Source organism: Prunus persica, chromosome G3 (genome assembly GCF_000346465.2).
Source record: "Prunus persica cultivar Lovell chromosome G3, Prunus_persica_NCBIv2, whole genome shotgun sequence".
NCBI classification, from domain to species: Eukaryota; Viridiplantae; Streptophyta; class Magnoliopsida; order Rosales; family Rosaceae; genus Prunus; species Prunus persica.
In genome coordinates, this window is record NC_034011.1 from 19,328,723 (window position 1) to 19,347,828 (window position 19,106).

Consider the following 19,106-nt stretch of genomic DNA (forward strand, 5'->3'; position numbering starts at 1 on the left):
GGTTATTATTATTGGATTGTTTACTAGTTACGTAGGTGAAAGAAATGTATTTATTGGAGTTTATTTTTTCATTTGAAATTGGCTCTGACAAAGGTGTTATTAACATTATCATTGAACTGGGCTGTTGATGTTCATCTTTTCAGCATATTGATTCCTCATGTTTACACTGCCTTACTGGGTTGCTGCATGATTAGTTTGGTCTCCTGAGCCAATTTGAGAATTATATATGTGTTGTGGTGAAAATGTGCAAGGCATTTTAGTAATCAAATTAATTTGGATTCTGATTCATGAAAATTAGTAAACAATAACAATGGGAATCAACCCCATTCCTTTGCTAATTCTATATGTTTAGTAAACAGCTTAATTGGAATGATTCTTCCCATACCGATTCAGTAGTTCCCCGATTCCTAAATTATCTGATTCCTTATTTTCTTCATTACTGATACGTAAACATGCCCTCAAAGAAGAGACATTGGGAAAACTTCCAAACATGCTATCACCCAGACAAAAGGGTGAAGACTCAAACAAAGGACCATATGGCAACTTCGACAACTGGAAAACTTCAGATGTTCAAGCAACCGCATTAAATGTGATTTGGACCGCAGAGTCGCCCAACAGCCACCATTAAGCCGTCCCCGAGTAACCCAAGGATTGAAGCTCTCGAGGGCCTATCAAAATTCATTTGATCCCATGCCGGTTAGAAGACTCAAGAAGCCTATAAATAGAAGGAGAAATCATCAGCTCCAGGACTCTCTCTCCAAATTCATATGCAACGTCTCACCTTCGAGATTTTAAAAAGCCTTCTTGCCTCCAAGATAACCAGTTGACAAATCCTGCGATTATTTTTTATTGCTCTGCCATTATCTTGGTATGATTTTGTTAAAAACTTAGGCTAGCTCCCTTTCAAACAACTAAAACACATGTAACAAACTGGATAGAGAAATCTCGAGTCTTCTTTGTTATTCCGATATGTTCATTAATGGCTAAATTGAGAAATCTTTAGCCATTTTGTTTAAATATACGTATCTATCCAGATTAGATAGAGAAATCTCTATCTTGAGAGTTTTATTTCAATGTCATTTACATTTCAATAATCTACTTTATTTGTCATTTACTTTACAAGTATTATAGGACAGGCTCGAATAGGATTTTAGGTCCAATCCAGGGCGTTTACATGGGCCTGATTGGGTTCCCATAGGCCTGAATCATAATCTTAGGCCTGATTTCATTAAATATTAAATCAATCTAGGGTTATCTTGGGCTCGATTTAGGTTTTTGAGCCCAATCAAGGGAGCAATAACTATAACATTGGTTTTTTCTATTTTGGCTAGGTACCATTCGTATATTTCAAGCCACAAATGCACAATTGAAAGAATAGTAAAGTCCTCTTAACTGAGGCATAAAAAAGAATCTATCTAAGTCAGTACACCCCTCGAAGCGCAATGCTTGATAAGGAGTCAAGAGCAGTGCAAAGCCATATCACAAGGTATTCTACACCACATACATCAGTTCAATTGAGCTGGTCTCAATTCCAATAATAGCACACCTACACAAATAACCAGTTGGGCTAAGTAATCTCACGGGAGTCAATCCTCTTTCGTTTGTCTACCAAGCCCAACTCAACTTTCAATTTAACCCACAGTTGAACAGTTCCCTCATCGCCAGAGATACGAGCAGTGCCATCATCACACATCCGGGGCATTGGTGTTGAACAGTTTGCGCTTTCCATTCCTGTGCCACAACCAATAAAAACGTAAAGTTCTAACAAAGTAAGGTCCCGCAAGGCACATTTGGATTGCTCTTATGGTGATGCCAATATCACATCCCTTCAAATAATTGCAGCTTGACAGGATCAAAGAACATGATAAAGCTTGAGAAAGACCCGACGTGCTTATCATCTTTCAACTTTTTTTGTATACATGAAAAGAATAAAAAGCATTTACAATTATATCACTAGATTTTGAGGAGATAATATTAAAAAACAGAGCTCTCCCATTCCTGCAAGATGAACAATTATTGGGCTTCTCATGGTCCCAATATGACGAATGACTCCCCTGCTTTCTATTTGCATGTCGAATAAAGCAAGGAAAACACAAAAGTAGAAACAAAAGTAGAAGAAAGGGAATCTGACTATGATAAAGACAGTTGTCACCTTTTCCTCTTTACACTTCCTCAAAGTTAAACACTATCTATTTTCTAAACAAATAAAAAATATTTTGACAAAATTAAAACAAAAACAAAAACAAAACAAAAACTGTAGAACAATATATTATCTTCAAGAACAGCACTAAGGAGATAGTATCCTAGTGGGAATTGTGGACTTGAAAATCAGTATGCTGTTGTAAAAGTTTGAAGGTGGAGCCTACAGAGGAAGTTTCTTTGCATCTTTCAGGAACTTTCCTTCCCTGTATTTATCAATTCAGGAAGTTTCCTTACATCTTCCAAGAACCTTCCCTTCCCTGTATTTTACCAAAACCTTAGCCTATAAATAGGCATATCACTTGCAATGAAATGTGTGACCAACGGAGAAAAGAAAGAAAAGAGAGAAGAGAAAAAGAAGAGAGAAGAAGAAGAGAAAAGAAGAGGGTAAGTAAGCAGAGAGAAAATTCAGTGAGTCACACATATTGTAAACACTATTGTAGTCATATTATTATATAGTGAAAGGTTACTGTTGCTGCTCTCCGAGGACGTAGGCATAGCTGAACCTCGTTAAATACTATGTCTCATCTACTTTACGTGCAGCTCAAAATTCGCACATATCCCAGGTTATTTTATAACACGTTATCAGCACGATAGTCTCTCCTTTTATTTTTGAAATTTTTCCAACTCAACACTATATAATATACTATATCTATCTGCTTCTCTATTACTAACCATTAACAAAAATGGACCATTGGTAATACTAAACATATTATCAGTGGGAGACCGTTACTAATACTAACTTTTTCTTATTTTATTCGGTTGTGGTTTTTAACCCCACATTTAATTTTATTTACTGTATGGTGTATGTTTATTACCCATACATGCACCTTTACTTTATCGCAAATTTATTTTATCGCATATTTATTTTATTTACTGTATGGTGTAGGTTTATTACCCATACAACAGTATTTATTTAAAAGGGTGGTGCGGGTTTATCGTCCACGCCTTTGCTTTTATTTAAATGTATGGAGCAGAATTAGTGCCCATACAAGCACAATTTACTTTACCGCACATTTAATTTTATTTAAAGTATGGTGCGGGATTAACTTCCATACAGCAAGCAATTTAATTTATGAATTTAATTTACCGTACATTTACATTTATTTAAAAGGGTGGTGCGGGTTTATCGTCCACGCCTTTACCTTTATTTAAATGTATGGAGCAGAATTAATGCCCATACAAGCACCTTAACTTTATGAATTTAATTTACCGCACATTTACATTTATTTAAAGTGTGGTGCGGGTTTATCGTCCATACCAGCAAATTCATAACACTTTACTTTTATCATCAATTAATATACCTGAATAATGAGGACCTGAAATTCCTATTAATAAGTGGCTTAATATTCCAGATCTCGAGCCTAAAGTTTTGGATGGCAAATTTGGCAAAACTAGAGTTTGCTGCCTTGGACCTTTCCGGGGACAACTATTTATCATGGGTCCTGGATGCCAAAATTCATCTACGAGCCAATGGCCTCGGACAAACAATTGTAGATGAGAATGATGCTTCGCCTGAAGAGAATGCGAAGGCCATGATCTTTCTTCGCCGCCACATCCATGAAGCGCTGAAGAGCGAATATGTGGTGGTTGATGAACCGTTGGTTCTGTGGAAAGCTCTAGGTGAAAGATACGATCACCAGAAGACGATGACTCTCCCAAGAGCTAGATACGAATGGACCCACTTGAGATTTCAAGATTTCAAGTCAGTGTCCGAGTATAACTCTGCTATGCACAGAATTACCTCATTAATGAGGCTATGTGGGGAAAATATATCTGATGAGGATATGCTCGAAAAAACTCTGAGCACTTTTCATGCTTCAAATGTCCTCCTTCAGCAGCAATACAGACATAGCGGTTTCAAGAAGTACTCGGAACTTGTATCTTGCCTCTTGTTAGCTGAGCAGAATAATGAGCTCTTATTAAAGAATCACCAATCTCGCCCAACGGGCTCAGCACCACTTCCTGAAATAAATGCTGCATCTCAGGAAGTGAATGCCACTTCATCTCGTGGCAGTATCCACAAACGTGGGCGAGGGGGCAAGCGTGGCCACTGGCAAGGAAGTAGAAAAAATCGTGGTGCTCATTCAGAGGGCTTAGGTCCAAGGAGCGGTCCATCCACGAATGGCAAAAATGCATCCCGTAATAAGGGAAAGGCACAGATGAGCCATGTGCCTAGAAATGTTGAAAGCCCTTGTCACAGATGTGGTGCAAAGGGACATTGGGTGCGCGCATGTCGTACGCCCAGGCATTTGGCGGATCTCTATCAAGCTTCACTTAAGAACAGGAAAGTGGAGATAAATTACATTGATCATGCTCCGCCAGCCACAGATGGCTCATCAGAAATATCACGTCAGCTAAACACGACGCATCTAGATGTTTCTGATTTTGTTACGGAAAGAGGGAATGAAGGTTATGTGTCCGAAAAAGATTAAATTCCTTAATATACTACTTGTATTAGCTGAAGTGTTGTTTAAATTTCAATCCAATAAAAGTGGTAATGTTTTCTTCTTTATTAATCCAGCTTATTTTACTTATTTGGTAGCATGGATGCAAATTATGGATGCCCTCAAAACAAAGGCTATGACAGAGATATTTGTCTCGTAGACAGCGCAACTACTCATACGATCCTTCAAGATCGAAAGTATTTCTCAAAATTAATGCTTACAAAAGCAAAGGTAACAACCATATCAGGTCCTGCAGATCTGATTGAAGGTTCAGGAATAGCCCAAATTATGTTACCGAATGGAACAATACTGTCCATTTCAGATGCTTTGTATTCACCTAACTCCAGAAGGAATCTGTTGAGTTTCAAAGATATACGTTTGAATGGCTACCATGTTGAAACAAAGAAAGAGGAAAACATGGAATATCTTTGTATTACCTCCAGTGATACTCAAAAGCATATACTGGAAAAGCTTTGTGAGCTCTCATCAGGGTTGTATTACACAACTATACGGACAATTGAGGCACATAGTGTCATGGACCAAGAGTCCACTGACTCAAATGCTTTTAAGCTTTGGCATGACAGGTTGGGTCATCCTGGATCCACCATGATGCGCAGGATCATCACCAACTCTAAAGGACATCCCTTGTTGACTAAACACATTATGTTATCAAGCGACATCTTTTGCCAAGCTTGTTCACAAGGGAAGTTGGTGATCAGACCATCACAACCAAAGGTTGATGTTGAGTCTCCATCATTTTGGCAGAGAATTCAAGGGGACATTTGTGGACCCATTCATCCCCCATGTGGACCATTTCGATACTTTATGGTCTTGGTAGACGCATCTACCCGATGGTCACATGTTTGTCTTTTATCTACTCGGAATATGGCATTTGCTAGGCTTTTGGCTCAGATAATTAAATTACGAGCCCAATTCCCAGATTATCCCATTAAGTCAATCAGACTCGATAATGCTGGTGAATTTACATCTCAGACTTTTGATGACTACTGCATGTCACTAGGCATTGATATTGAACATCCTGTTCCCCATGTGCATACTCAAAATGGCTTGGCAGAAGCTTTAATTAAACGCCTTCAATTGATAGCACGCACTTTGCTAATGAAAACAAAGTTGCCAGTTTCTGCTTGGGGATATGCCATTTTACATGCAGCATCGCTTGTGCGATTGAGGCCCGTCACCAACAATCAATGTTCTCCAATACAACTCGTATTGGGAAATCAACCAAACATTTCACATTTAAGAATTTTTGGGTGTGCGGTATATGTGCCCATTGCACCACCGCAACGTACTAAGATGGGCCCTCAACGCAGATTGGGAATTTATGTTGGTTTTGATTCACCATCTATCATCAGATACTTGGCACCCCTGACGGGTGATATTTTTACCGCACGATTTGCGGATTGTGATTTTGATGAGACAATCTTCCCACCATTAGGGGGAGAAAAATCTGTGTCTAAAGAACAAGGCAAACTCATTCCTGAAAAACGACATGAATTATCCTGGAATGTATCCACATTGTCTCATCTCGATCCTCATACTGCTCAATACGAAAACGAAGTGAGAAGGATCGTTCACCTCTAAAGTATTGCCAATCAGATGCCAGATGCATTTAATGATGCAGCAAAGGTGACGAAATCTCATATCCCAGCTGCAAATGCACCCGCACGGATTGATGTCCATAATGGACAAAGCAATGTCCCAGCAAATGGTTCATCTGCTGCACGCCTAAAACGTGGCAGACCACTAGGCTCAAAGGATTCAATTCCTCGAAAGAGGAAGTTGATGGACAAAATGAATCCAAATGAAATAAATAGAGAGCCCACAATTCATAATTCAAATGCCCCCAAAGAGGGACAGGTACTTCTTGACAAGGAAAACGTCATTGGTGAGACAAGTGCTCCTGGAGTGGCAACCGTACCTGAAAGTCAAGAAATCTCCATAAATTATACGTCCACTGATGAATTGTGGAGTAGAAATGAGATGATCATCGATGATATATTTGCATTCTCAGTGGCTGCTGAGATCATAAAAGATGATGATATTGAGTCGTGCTCTATTAATGAATGTACACAGAGGCAAGATTGGCCCAAGTGGAAAGATGCAATCCAGGCAGAATTAAATTCTTTGAAAAAAAGGAGTGTTTTTGGACATATTAGTCCAACTCCACCCAATGTGAACCCTGTAGGTTACAAGTGGGTATTTACAAGAAAGCGCAATGAGAAAAATGAGATCTCAAGGTATAAAGCGCGACTCGTTGCGCAAGGTTTTTCACAAAGGCCTGGAATTGATTATGTGGAAACGTACTCTCCAGTAATGGACACAATTACATTCCGTTACCTAATAAGTTTGGCGGTTTCAGAAAAACTTGAAATGAGACTCATGGATGTCATTACCGCATATTTGTATGGAGAATTGGATACAGATATATACATGAAAGTTCCAGAAGGATTCAGGTTGCCTGAAGCAGCCAGAAACAAACCACGGGACATGTTCTCAGTTAAATTGAGAAAATCATTATATGGGCTAAAACAATCTGGACGAATGTGGTACAATCGTCTCAGTAAGTATTTACTGAAGGAAGGATACACAAATGATCCTATTTGCCCATGTGTGTTTATTAAGAAATCAGAGTCTGGATTTGCGATAGTGGCAGTATATGTCGACGACATGAATCTCATTGGAACTTCTGAAGAGCTTCAAAAGACTGCTGATTATCTCAAACGTGAGTTTGAGATGAAGGACCTTGGAAAGACAAAATATTGTCTTGGCTTGCAGATTGAGCACAGTGCTAATGGAATTTTGGTGCATCAATCAACTTATACTGAGAAAGTATTGGAACGGTTTGGCATGGATAAAGCCCATCCACTTAGCACTCCAATGGTCGTTCGATCGCTTGACACTAAGAAAGACCCATATCGTCCAAAAGAGAATGATGAAATGGTCCTTGGTCCAGAAGTACCATATCTTAGTGCAATAGGTGCTTTATTGTACCTAGCACAATGTACCAGACCAGACATATCATTCTCAGTAAATCTGTTAGCAAGGTACAGTTCTGCTCCAACAAGGCGACACTGGACCGGCATCAAACATGTTCTACGATACCTTCGTGGGACAACAGACATGGGGTTATTCTATTCCAGTGAATCGACCAATGCCCAGAGTATTATTGGTTATGCTGATGCAGGATATCTCTCTGATCCACATCAAGGACGATCACAGACTGGGTATGTATTTACATGTGGAGGAACTGCGATCTCATGGCGCTCAACAAAACAAACATTAGTGGCCACATCTTCTAATCACTCAGAAATACTTGCCCTCCATGAAGCCAGTCGTGAATGCGTTTGGTTAAGGTCGGTAATCCATCACATCCGAAGCACATGTGCCCTACCCTCAACAACAGACACTCCAACAATTCTGAATGAGGACAATGCAGCTTGTATTGCTCAGATCACAGGAGGATATATCAAGGGTGACAGGACCAAGCACATATCACCAAAGTTTTTCTATACACATGAGCTCCAGAAGAGTAAAGAAATCAAAGTCAGACAAATCCGTTCAAGTGATAACCTGGCAGATCTCTTCACTAAATCATTGCCGAAATGTACATTCCAAAAGTTAGTGCATGGCATCGGATTACGACAACTCTGCAAGCAATCAAGTTGGAGCATGCAAAATCAGGGGGAGCATTCAAAAGTCCTCTAACATAGGACATATGCACGTTGTACTCTTTTTCCTTCGCTTAGGTTTTTTCCCACTGGGTTTTTCCGAGCAAGGTTTTAATGAGGCAACCAATCTAGGGACATGTGGTCTCCAAGGGGGAGTGTTGTAAAAGTTTGAAGGTGGAGCCCACAGAGGAAGTTTCCTTGCATCTTCCAGGAACTTTCCTTCCCCGTATTTATCAATTCAGGAAGTTTCCTTGCATCTTCCAGGAACCTTCCCTTCCCTGTATTTTACCAAAACCTTAGCCTATAAATAGCATATCACTTGCAATGAAATGTGTGACCAACGGAGAAAAGAAAGAAAAGGGAGAAGAGAAAAAGAAGAGAGAAGAAGAAGAGAAAAGAAGAGGGTAAGTAAGCAGAGAGAAAATTCAGTGAGTCACACATATTGTAAACACTATTGTAGTCATATTATTATATAGTGAAAGGTTACTGTTGCTGCTCTCCGAGGACGTAGGCATAGCCGAACCTCGTTAAATACTGTGTCTCATCTACTTTACGTGCAGCTCAAAATTCGCACATATCCCAGGTTATTTTATAATATATGCGAGAATATACAATATAGCATAATTAAGGCTAAAGCTTTTTCATGCATATCAAGTGACAGTCAGAGAAATCAAACTCACGATCTCCGGAACCATAACTCTCCTACTAATACTATGTTAGGTAATATTGCTACATGCAGGATATGTACGATGGTATATTTTTATGTCATATAATATGTTTTGTCTTAGCAGAATATGAAAAACATTGCGTCTCGGTTTGTTCAAGATTTCATTGATGCCAATGTTATAGTTCCTTCACTTGGGAGTAATTCTTCATGCTTTCTTTCAATCATCAACAAGGCATATATACAACCCTAATAGTATAATTACACGAAGATAAATAAGGTAAGCTAGAATGTGTCCTATTTTTCTACTAATTACATAATTATCGCAAATTTCCCTTCAAGTTGGTGCATAGATGTCACACATGCCTAAATTGTCAACAAATTTAGAAAACATAACTCATATATTCTCCCCCATTATCACGGCGAAGGACTTAAACATGTGCTTTGCATTGAGTAAGAATCATTGCATGTAATTTATGAAATAGAAAGTTCACTTCTCCTTTGGACTTCATCAGTCATACCCAGGTCATCCTGGTACAGTCATCAATAAATGTAACAAATTAACGTGCTCCATCCAATGTAGGAACTAGAGAGGGATTCGAAACAACCAAATGAATGGTCATAAAAGGAACTGAACTTTTTCCGACACTTGACGGAAAAGAAGTACAATGACTTTCAATGAGTTCACAAATGTCATAATGAAAACTGGGAATATCAATTCTGGAAAACAATGAAGGAAATGGTTTTCTGCAGGTAGTCAAAGGAAGTATGCCCCTAACGTGGATGCCATAGCCATATATCAGACTTCTTCTTCTTCTTCCCCCTTAGAACCGTCCACAGTCAAAACCTAACGCAACTTATTTGAACTCTTTGACACCAAATATAAGTAATACAACTTACTTTGCCTAACACCAGAACCAATCGTTTGTCTCATTTAGATGTCCTTAAACACATAAAAGTCTGGCCAAAAAATCACAATAGAGTATAAATCAGTAGTTATTTGAGCAACCGATAAGAGATTATAATTCAAAGAGGGGAGAACCAATACAAAATCTAATTTCAAATCAGTAAGAGACATGGATCCCTATCCAACAACTGGGGCTGAAGTACCATTGGGAGTGTGTTGTATCGATGACGACGTAAAATTAATTCACTAACTATCTAATTAAAAATACTCGCAAGTGTATGAATCTATTGGAGTACGAATTTGTACATACGAAATCATTTCCTCAAGGACTTGATAGTTTATATGCAAATCTAGTTTGAATATGTTAAGAGCACTTAATTTAACACAATCGTAATGATATTATATAAACTGGACAAGGAATGAAAGAAGAAAAATGAAAAATGACAAAGCAAGGGAAAAGTGACCAATCTTTTCTAACTAGGCGACCGGTCGTTTTTCACAATGAGCTTAAGTCTCGGAAGAAAACCAAAGTGACCGGTTGTTTCTCACTAGGGGTGGGCACCGGGACCGGAAAACCGGAACACCGAACCGAACCGGTGAAAAAAAACCGGAAAAAAAACCGGTTGACCAAAAAAGTCAACAAACCGGACCGGAACCGGACCGAACCGGTTCCAACCGGTTCCGGTTCCGGTTTTACATCTCTCCGCACCGGACCGGACCGAACCGGACCGGTCATATATTTTATATTTATATTTTTACAAAATTTTAAAATCTAATGCCATATTTTAACTTTTATAATCACTAATTTTCCAAGTTCAACTTCAAAAAAATTCTAAATGTATGAATTGGATTATTTGTTCATTTTTAAGCTAAAAAAATAAGTTATTTATTATAATTTTTTTTATAAAAAAAATTAAAAAAAATTATTTTTTTAAAAAAAAATTAAAAAATTAAAAAATAATAATCCGGTTCAAAACCGGAACCGGTCAGAACCGGTTAGAACCGAACCGGCCGGTTTTTGAAATTTTTTTTGCCTAAACCGGACCGAACCGGACCGGTTAAATAATACCGGTTTCGGTTCCGATTTGAGGTGAGAACCGGACCGAACCGGACCGCGCCCACCCCTATTTCTCACCAGGCCACCAGTCGTTTTATACAGACACGAGATTCACTTTATTCATGTAGATATATTATTATATATTCTTGTAGATATATTATCATATTGTGTAGGTATATTGTCCTATTGCCTATTACATAGTAGGGGTGGACATTGGAACCGAAGAACCGATCAACCGAACCAAACCGGACCAGAAAAAATTGAAAAAAAAACCTTGTTGACCAATTCTATACCCCCAACAAACTGAACCAGCTAAATTAAAAAATATATAATTTTAATATTTATTTATATTCAATGTTGTATTTTTAATCTCATAACTAATATTTACCCAAGTTCAATTTCAAAACATCTCTCTTTTCTAGCCTTAATATTTCTTTTTGTATGAAATTGAATAATTTGTTAATTTTCAAGCCAAAAAAAATAAAATTTAAGTTGAAATTTGTATAAAAAAATAATTGGAAAAGATAATAATAATAATTCGGTTCAAAATCGAAACTGGTTCAACCCAAACCAAATGGTTTTATAAATTTTTTTGTTAAATTTGGACCAAGCCGAACCAGATAAATAGTATCGGATTCGATTCCAATTTGAGGCAAAAACCGTTCCAAACCGAACCGTGCACACCCCTATTACATAGGTATATATGTCTTTTTTCAAATTTTCAACAATGTGTAATAGTATTTTATGTACCTTTTTTTATGTAGGTTACAAATAAAATTGTCTATTTTTGTATCTGACTTATAGGTAGTCTTCTAATTAATGTTTTTAACTGATAGGTAACACGATTTATTACTAAGTTTTTTTGTTGCTAATCATAACACTATTTATTTGTATGTCACGTACATAATTTCATGTGGGTGCTTACTTATCATTGATTAAATTAGGTCAATATTATAAAGGAAAGAATTCAAAATTTAAATTCTGAAATTAAATTACAAGGAAATAATGCATTTACCTCAAAGGATAAAATCGACACAAAAAAAAAAAATAAATGTCAAAGGACCTACGTCTAAAACAAAAAATGCGTGGACTAAACCCAATGACAACTAATCATTTTGGACATAGATCTAAGAAGTCCAATTTTTTGTTATTTATATTTTGTGAGAGGTCCCCTCACACATGAAATCCTGGCTCCACCACTGCAACATAGCAATGCCAAGCTGGCCCTTAAGCTTATTAGGATTATAACATGAACCAACATGATACTATGTTAGGTAAGATAATCACTAAACCTAAAAAAACTTAAGCCTACTATGTTAGGTATATGATGCTAATGACAGGAGTTTCTCACATAATAAGGTTCCTCAAGGCAGTGGGTTGCTTTCATTGATGCAAAGATCACTACCTTCCATGTTTCAATTGATTGCAGCTTGACACAACTAAAGATTAAAGAAACATGACAAAGCTTGAGAAAAGACCGGATAAAAAGTAAAGTAGGCATGACCTTTAAAACTTCTGTACACTTACCATAAGAAAAGGCATAAATTCAAGCACCACTTTAACTTTATTTATCAGACTATACTTTCAAGTGGGGTATACCGATAGACAAGAAAATCAATTGTGGACGACAGGACATGAGAGGAAAATAGACAAATTGCAAGAAGAATCAAGAAATGGGACCAACATGCAACATCAATCTTTCAATTTTCCAACATCCACTGAAAAAAGCTCCACCAATCCTGCCCTGCATGATTATCAACAATGTGCTTCTCATGATCATCAACAATGTGCTAACTTTTTCTTTTACTAAAGTTTCTCTCCCACAAACTATTTTCTCTCTCTTTCTTTTCTCTGAGCAACTTCCCTTACTTATGCATGTGCGGAGGTTTCTAGTTTGTATAAAAATAATGTATAGTACGCACTTTTTTCAAAAGTAAATTTGGAGTTTCCCCTTAAAATTATATTTTTCTTATATACAATCCATCACTTTATTTTTCTCTGAGTAAAATTCAATTTTTATAAGTAAAATTCAACTATTAGAATTCAACTGAGCAACTTACCTAATCAAATTTAAAATATTATTTATTATAAATTTAGACTCCAAAAGTACCCCTAATCAACACTTTAGAAGTGGTAAAGGCCCAATTGATTTTCTTTCAACTTTCCTTATGTTGTCCCTTTTTTTTTTGAGAAAAAAAAAATTATTTATTTTTGCTGAAGAGAAGGGATTCTTTTTTGTTGATGAAATAAGAAAAAGGATTTTAATCAACAAGACAAGAACATTACAACAAAAGACTCCCCTTCCCCTAAACTTTTGCTCATTAAAAAAAAAAAAAAAAAAGAACATTACAAAAGGTCCTCTTATAAAACCTGTTGGATGAGCACAGTGGTTCCTGCACCCATGAAGGCATATTAACTAAAGATATAGCTAGGCTAGCCAACCTATGTACCTATTATTTTTATATAAATAATGTACCTATTATTTTTATAGCTAGGCTAGTCGGTTTTCAAACCTCAATTGAAGGGATAATGTACCTATTATTTTTAATAGATAATGTTTCTATCTTTTCTAATAAATAATGTTCCTCTTTTTCATATATAAATTATGCACCTATTTTGTAAATATAAATAATGTACCTACTTCGAATCTATTTAGACTATTGTGAATATAATTTACCTATGTCCCATATAAAAAGGGATAGGTAAATTATTTTCATTTGAGAATAAAATATTAGTAGAAATACTACATAAATTTGTATAGGCGAAAAGTACCGGGAGCATTTTTGTTCATCACTTTAATCCAAGGTGTATGCTTGTTACTCTTCTCAACACTTGACACGCATCCATAAACATAACCACTCTTATGCAATGGGAGATGCTTTTAAAGTGCTTTTGTCACTTATTGCTCGGATTATGGTAACACTCTTTGTAGCTTTGGTGGCTTGTCCACCACCATTTTCTATTCACAGCTTTGGTTACTGGTTCCTCTTCGGTGGGTGTGGTCGTGCGTTGATGGCGATGCTGTTCAGTTATGGGTGGTGTGGCATCTCCCTGTTCATTTTCCTAGGTTTCATTTTGTTTATGTTGTGTTGTTTGGGTTCTTTCCCTCTTGTGTCTTGTGTTTATTGCTTTGTAGGAACTCTTCTTTGTCTGGGTGAGAAGCTTGGTTCTAGCCTTGTGCCTTTGAGGTCTAGCTGCTTCTACCTAGTTTTTGTGTCTTGCTTTTGAGCTTTTGGCTTTGTTTGTATTCTGTTTTCTCTGGGTTTCTTTAATGAGATCAGACTTCGACCAAAAAAAAAAACCATGATTACATAAATCAAAGTAAAAAGTTAACCATAGTTATGCCTATGAACACATGTTAAATATTAAGAAAGGTGGTAAGCATACAACTTGGGTTAAAGTGGTGAGCAAAAATATTTTCAAAAGTACCACCCCGTATATATTTCCCTATAAATGCATTAATGTATATGGATTGAGATTGTAGATGTGGTAATGAAAAAGAGTTATTTACACTAACACTCCTTGAGGTTGTTTGTGTATATGCAAATGAAAAAATTAACCTCAATGAATGTATATGCAATCTAATCTTAAAGGCAAACTTTGTCATTTGTAGAATTTTTATTTTTTTTATTGGTATAAAATCATCAATCTTTGGACGAAAAATCAATGAACAGGGGTTTACTTTAGGAGGTTTTGTGAAAAAGTTGAAAACTTTAGGAGGTGCTAGTGTAAATAACTCAACTAAAATTTTAGACACAGTTGACTCAAATACACGGTTTGACAAATTTTGAATGCTAAAGGAAATAGGAGAAAAACTGAAACCATTAAATGTCCAGAAAACATGAGGTTGATGGCATGGTTTGTAAATTAATGATAATAGATGGATAACAGTGAATTACTTTAGTTAAAGGTTGAAAAGTAGGTGGGTTATTGTATAGAGTTTCAATTATAAAGAGAGAAACTGGTCGTTCCAAATTATGGTTTTCTCTTTTCTGCACTGATTGAGAAAGCTCAAAGGAACCTGAAAAGAAAGGCCCGAACCGAAGGGGGTAAACTAATACCACACTCGCAAGACCAGCATAACAGAAGGTGAACTCTTTGGTGTGACAGTCTAACCACGTAATGTTATTAATCAAAGTGTTATAATATGATTAAATTATATGACTGATATAACTTGAGGATATAAAAAATACTTACGTGTGATGGTCACATCGAAGAATTTCTTTTACTTATGAAAAATTTCTTTTACATGTGATGGAAATAAAATCTTTAGGCCAAAAGAAAATCGTGAAATGGATTGTTATCACTAGAACAATCTGCATAACTAATAATTCGACTTAACGAAGCAGCACCACTTTAATCTATGAATTATCAGATTCTGAAAGGGCACCCATGTTCACATTCCCAAACCTAAGACAATTCGGGGGAGTTAAAACAAAACAAATTATTAAATAAAGGACAACTCTCCAAACCTAAGATTATATGTAACTTATTTTTTATAAATGCATGTTTAGAAATGATAAGTTAAAATATTCAAGTTACAATCCGGTTGTACGGTGAATTAGTTTTCGATCGGGAAACCCTAGCCCCTTTCTCCCAAAAAATATTCTTAGAGCCTTTTTCACTTTGAGGGGGGAAGAAGCCATTGTTCTTCCCCCCTCTCCTCTCTTCTCTTCCTCTCTTCCTCCTTTCACCTTTTCCCCCATTTTCAAAGACAAAGGGTTTTCCCTATTTGTCTTAGTTTTGTTATGATTTTCATCCAACCATTATTGGCGGTTGCGGCTCAGCGTCGGATCTTCACCTGCATTTCAGCGTCGGATCTCCACCACCATCTTTTTTGCAATTTCTTTGTGTTTGGAATAAGTTGCAGAGACTCTTTGGGTTCTCTGTGTAGTTTTCACCTCTCCTTTTGTGAGAGTTTTTCATCTCTCCTTGGTGAGAGTTTTATTTGTATTATTATAGCTTGGTTTTTTCAAGCTTTATCTCTTTTTTTATTATTCTAAGTTTGCAATCTTAGTTGGGATGCCTATGCCAGAGTTTCTTCGATCTTGCCTGATCGTTGGTGGAGACATACCTGATTTTCTTAATTTTGATATTAGACCGCTCCGTTATTGTAATGGCCCTTTTGTGGCTAGTTTGTATTGGCCCTTTGTGGCTAGTGGCTTTTTTGGCTGAATTATAAATGTAATCATAGAATTTCTCAAAAAAATAAAAATAAATAAATAAAGGAAAACTCCCCAGAGCACATGAGGATTGGAGGTTTCGAACTTAAAATCTCCGAAAATTACAACTCTGATACCATTAAAGAAGAAATGAATAAAAAGCTTAATTTCTGTCACGGAAACAACCAAACCAATACAATATGCATTATATATATAAAGCAAAAGGTAGAGAATGGTAAAATTTTCAAAATACTAGAAAATGCCCTTAGTTAATGCAAACATTAAGAATTGAAATTATTAACTAAATGAGGATAATATGGTAAATTCACACTTTTTCATATTTAAAAAAATTTAAAAAAAATCAGATAATAGATCATATTTTTATGGAACACAACTATCCATTATCTTTTTTAATTCTAAAATAAATTTAATTATTTTTTTTTAAAAAGCCTCTCGCAGGTACGGAAATACGTACGGAGAGGCTAGTGTATATGTAGCCAAATGACATGACTTTCTTACAAAATAAGGTCCCCCAAGGCAATGTTGGATTGCTTTTATTGTGATGCCAAATCACTGCAGCTTGACACTACTAAAGAAAATGATAAGTCCTGCTACATTTATCAACAGCTGTGAAAAGAGGAGGAGTAGTAAAACTTTTGTTTGCTTAATTATTTAAGAAAAGGAGTGGGGTTGGAAAACTCCTCTGTTCTTGCATATTGTAGAGGGATTGATGTATGCATACAATAACAATAGGGCATGCAGTTAATTATAACATGCTGCAGACATGAACTAGATACCGAGGACTAACTTTATCGTGGCGTTAACATACTTAATTTCTGACCTTGAGATTTGCTCCAAAATATGTTTTTCTCATATTTGTCCTTTTCAATCTCATGGCATTTGACTTTCTCCAAGTACAGCAGATGAGGAAACTGATCCTCCACCTCTGTAAGTTCTATTTTCATATTACTCAAGTACTTGAGACGCAAGATTTCCACCCTCCACTTACACTCGGTGACAGTCTCCTCCCCTGCATGGTCTAAGCTACAAAGTTCCCCTCCTCTTATGTAGAGCTTCTTCATATTTGTCAGTTGCCTCGGATTCAGCCATGGAGGTACTTCTTTTAGAGGGATGCCTTGCAGATCCAATTTTTCTAAATCCGGTGGGAATGAGAAATCCAGGGACTGGCGGGCAATTTTTCCTCTTAACTCTGGAGAAACCACTGCCCATGATATTTTGAGGCGGCGAAGAGATGAAATTTCCTTCAAATTTTCGAACTCCTTGTCCTGCATTACAGCCTCAATCCCTATGTATATACTTAGCCGCCTTAGTTTCTTCAACTTGACAAGATCACCGAGTCTTGAGGGAGTATTTTTCAAATTGGCTATGAGAAAACCTTTAAGTACTTCGAGGGAAGAGAGTTTGCCAATCCCTTTCGGCATGCCTTCTAGGAAGTAACACTCTGATATATCCAAATGAGTGAGCTTCCTCAACGATGAGATATCTGAAGGCAATGTCTCTAAATTGTGGCATGCTCTCAGATCCAGAATTTCAAGGCTGATGATGTTAAAGATACAAGAAGGAATCCGTGTTATTCCTGACATTCCTCGGAGACTAAGATACTTGAAGCTCAAGTAGTGCTGAGCCCCAATACCTTTCAAAAATAATCCTTCATCATCCACTTCAATGTGATGCGTGGGTGAGCTCTGCCACCGTCCCAGCTGAAGAACAACAACGTTCTTCAACTTGCTAAGCCATTCACGTTTGAAACTAAGATAGTTTCTGTTCACATTGAATACTGTCAACGGATCTTCCTCACCCGGAGAAGTCGGGTTCTGATCAAAAACTAAGCACTGGCGCCTGCAAACTGACGCTTGACATGATGGCATCCACGGCCATGATGAATCAAAGTGGAAGAGCAGAGCGTCCCTGGCCAAGCCTATCAGCATATAACGAATCCAAGGGTGCAGCGTGCAACTAGTGGAAATACTGGATGCATTAACAGCATTTCCATGTGGTTGAATCAAGCCCTGTTTCATGAGTTTGCCAAAGATTTCATCCCCTACCTCTTCGGCTGTCTTGTCTTGGGTGGCCGTGATGAAGCCCTCCCCAATCCACCAGTAAATTAGAGGCCTTTTCTTTATCACAGACTCCGCCGGGAAGATTGAGAAAGAGAGGAAGCAGAGCCTCAACTCGGTGCCCTCGAGATGCTCGTAACTCCTCCTCATATTAGCCATGGCACGACTTTCGTAAATTCCATTCTCCACGCCCATTTGTGACAACTCTTGTGATAGCGTCTTAATTGCTGTTAGACCCAACTCCGGCAGAGACCAATGCGTAAACTCTAAACTGCGCTTAGGGTAACTCGGCATTAACTTCACTACAGGAATTGAGGCTTTTATTTGGTCGACATTTTCAATCATGCTAGTCAGGAAGCTGGTGATTGCCTCCAGGCCGATGAAAGCATTGCTCTCATCATCTCCCAAGAAAAACTTGTCAACTCGACGTTCTAAGACAGTGAATTGGTTGAACAGAGTGTGCTCCCAGAGCGTAACTCTAGGTAGCAATTTTAAGTCTTCCATTTGTTGAAGCCCATCTTCAATCTTTTGAAAGCGACTCAGAACCACTTCCTGATCATCACCTGGATTTATGTTGGCAATGACCTTGGCTTTGGCTTTTCCCAGACGATCCAATAACTTGGGCAGGAACTTCTCTGCATTTCTTGAGGTTGAGGCTGAGGTTGAGGTGACATTTCTCATTTCAGATGCAATTACACTGAAAAGGAGGTAGTCTGTTGCAGATAGAGGGTAGCTGTGGAACTCGAGAGATTGATGCAATCAAACCTATCATGTCTATTTGTTGCAGATTAGTGAGTCCTCTAGAACTAACCCACCATTCATTTTTCTTGCAAAAAAAAAACAAATAAGATAATAGAATTAACAGAAAGTAGTAGAGGAAATTGACAATCACCGTAAGCAGAG

At 37.3% G+C, this 19,106-nt stretch overlaps 1 protein-coding gene across 1 annotated transcript; it reads right to left on the reverse strand.

The window, feature by feature from the left end:
• On the reverse strand, positions 1,492-18,884 carry LOC18782965 (disease resistance RPP13-like protein 4). Its single transcript, XM_007215180.2, has 3 exons — positions 16,967-18,884; positions 1,641-1,731; positions 1,492-1,546 (listed from the first exon to the last, which is right to left on the reverse strand). The coding sequence occupies exons 1-3, from the start codon at positions 18,882-18,884 to the stop codon at positions 1,492-1,494; spliced, it is 2,064 nt and encodes a 687-aa protein (XP_007215242.2).

Excerpts from the sequence above, each read along its gene's own strand:
- LOC18782965 (XM_007215180.2), bottom strand. The coding sequence starts at position 18,884 with ATGAGAAATGTCACCTCAACCTCAGCCTCAACCTCAAGAAATGCAGAG. Across the intron at positions 1,732-16,966 it reads ATTTTGGAGCAAATCTCAAG|GAATGGAAAGCGCAAACTGT; the intron begins GTCAGAAATTAA and ends GTTGTGGCACAG. Across the intron at positions 1,547-1,640 it reads GATGAGGGAACTGTTCAACT|GTGTGCTATTATTGGAATTG; the intron begins GTGGGTTAAATT and ends TTATTTGTGTAG.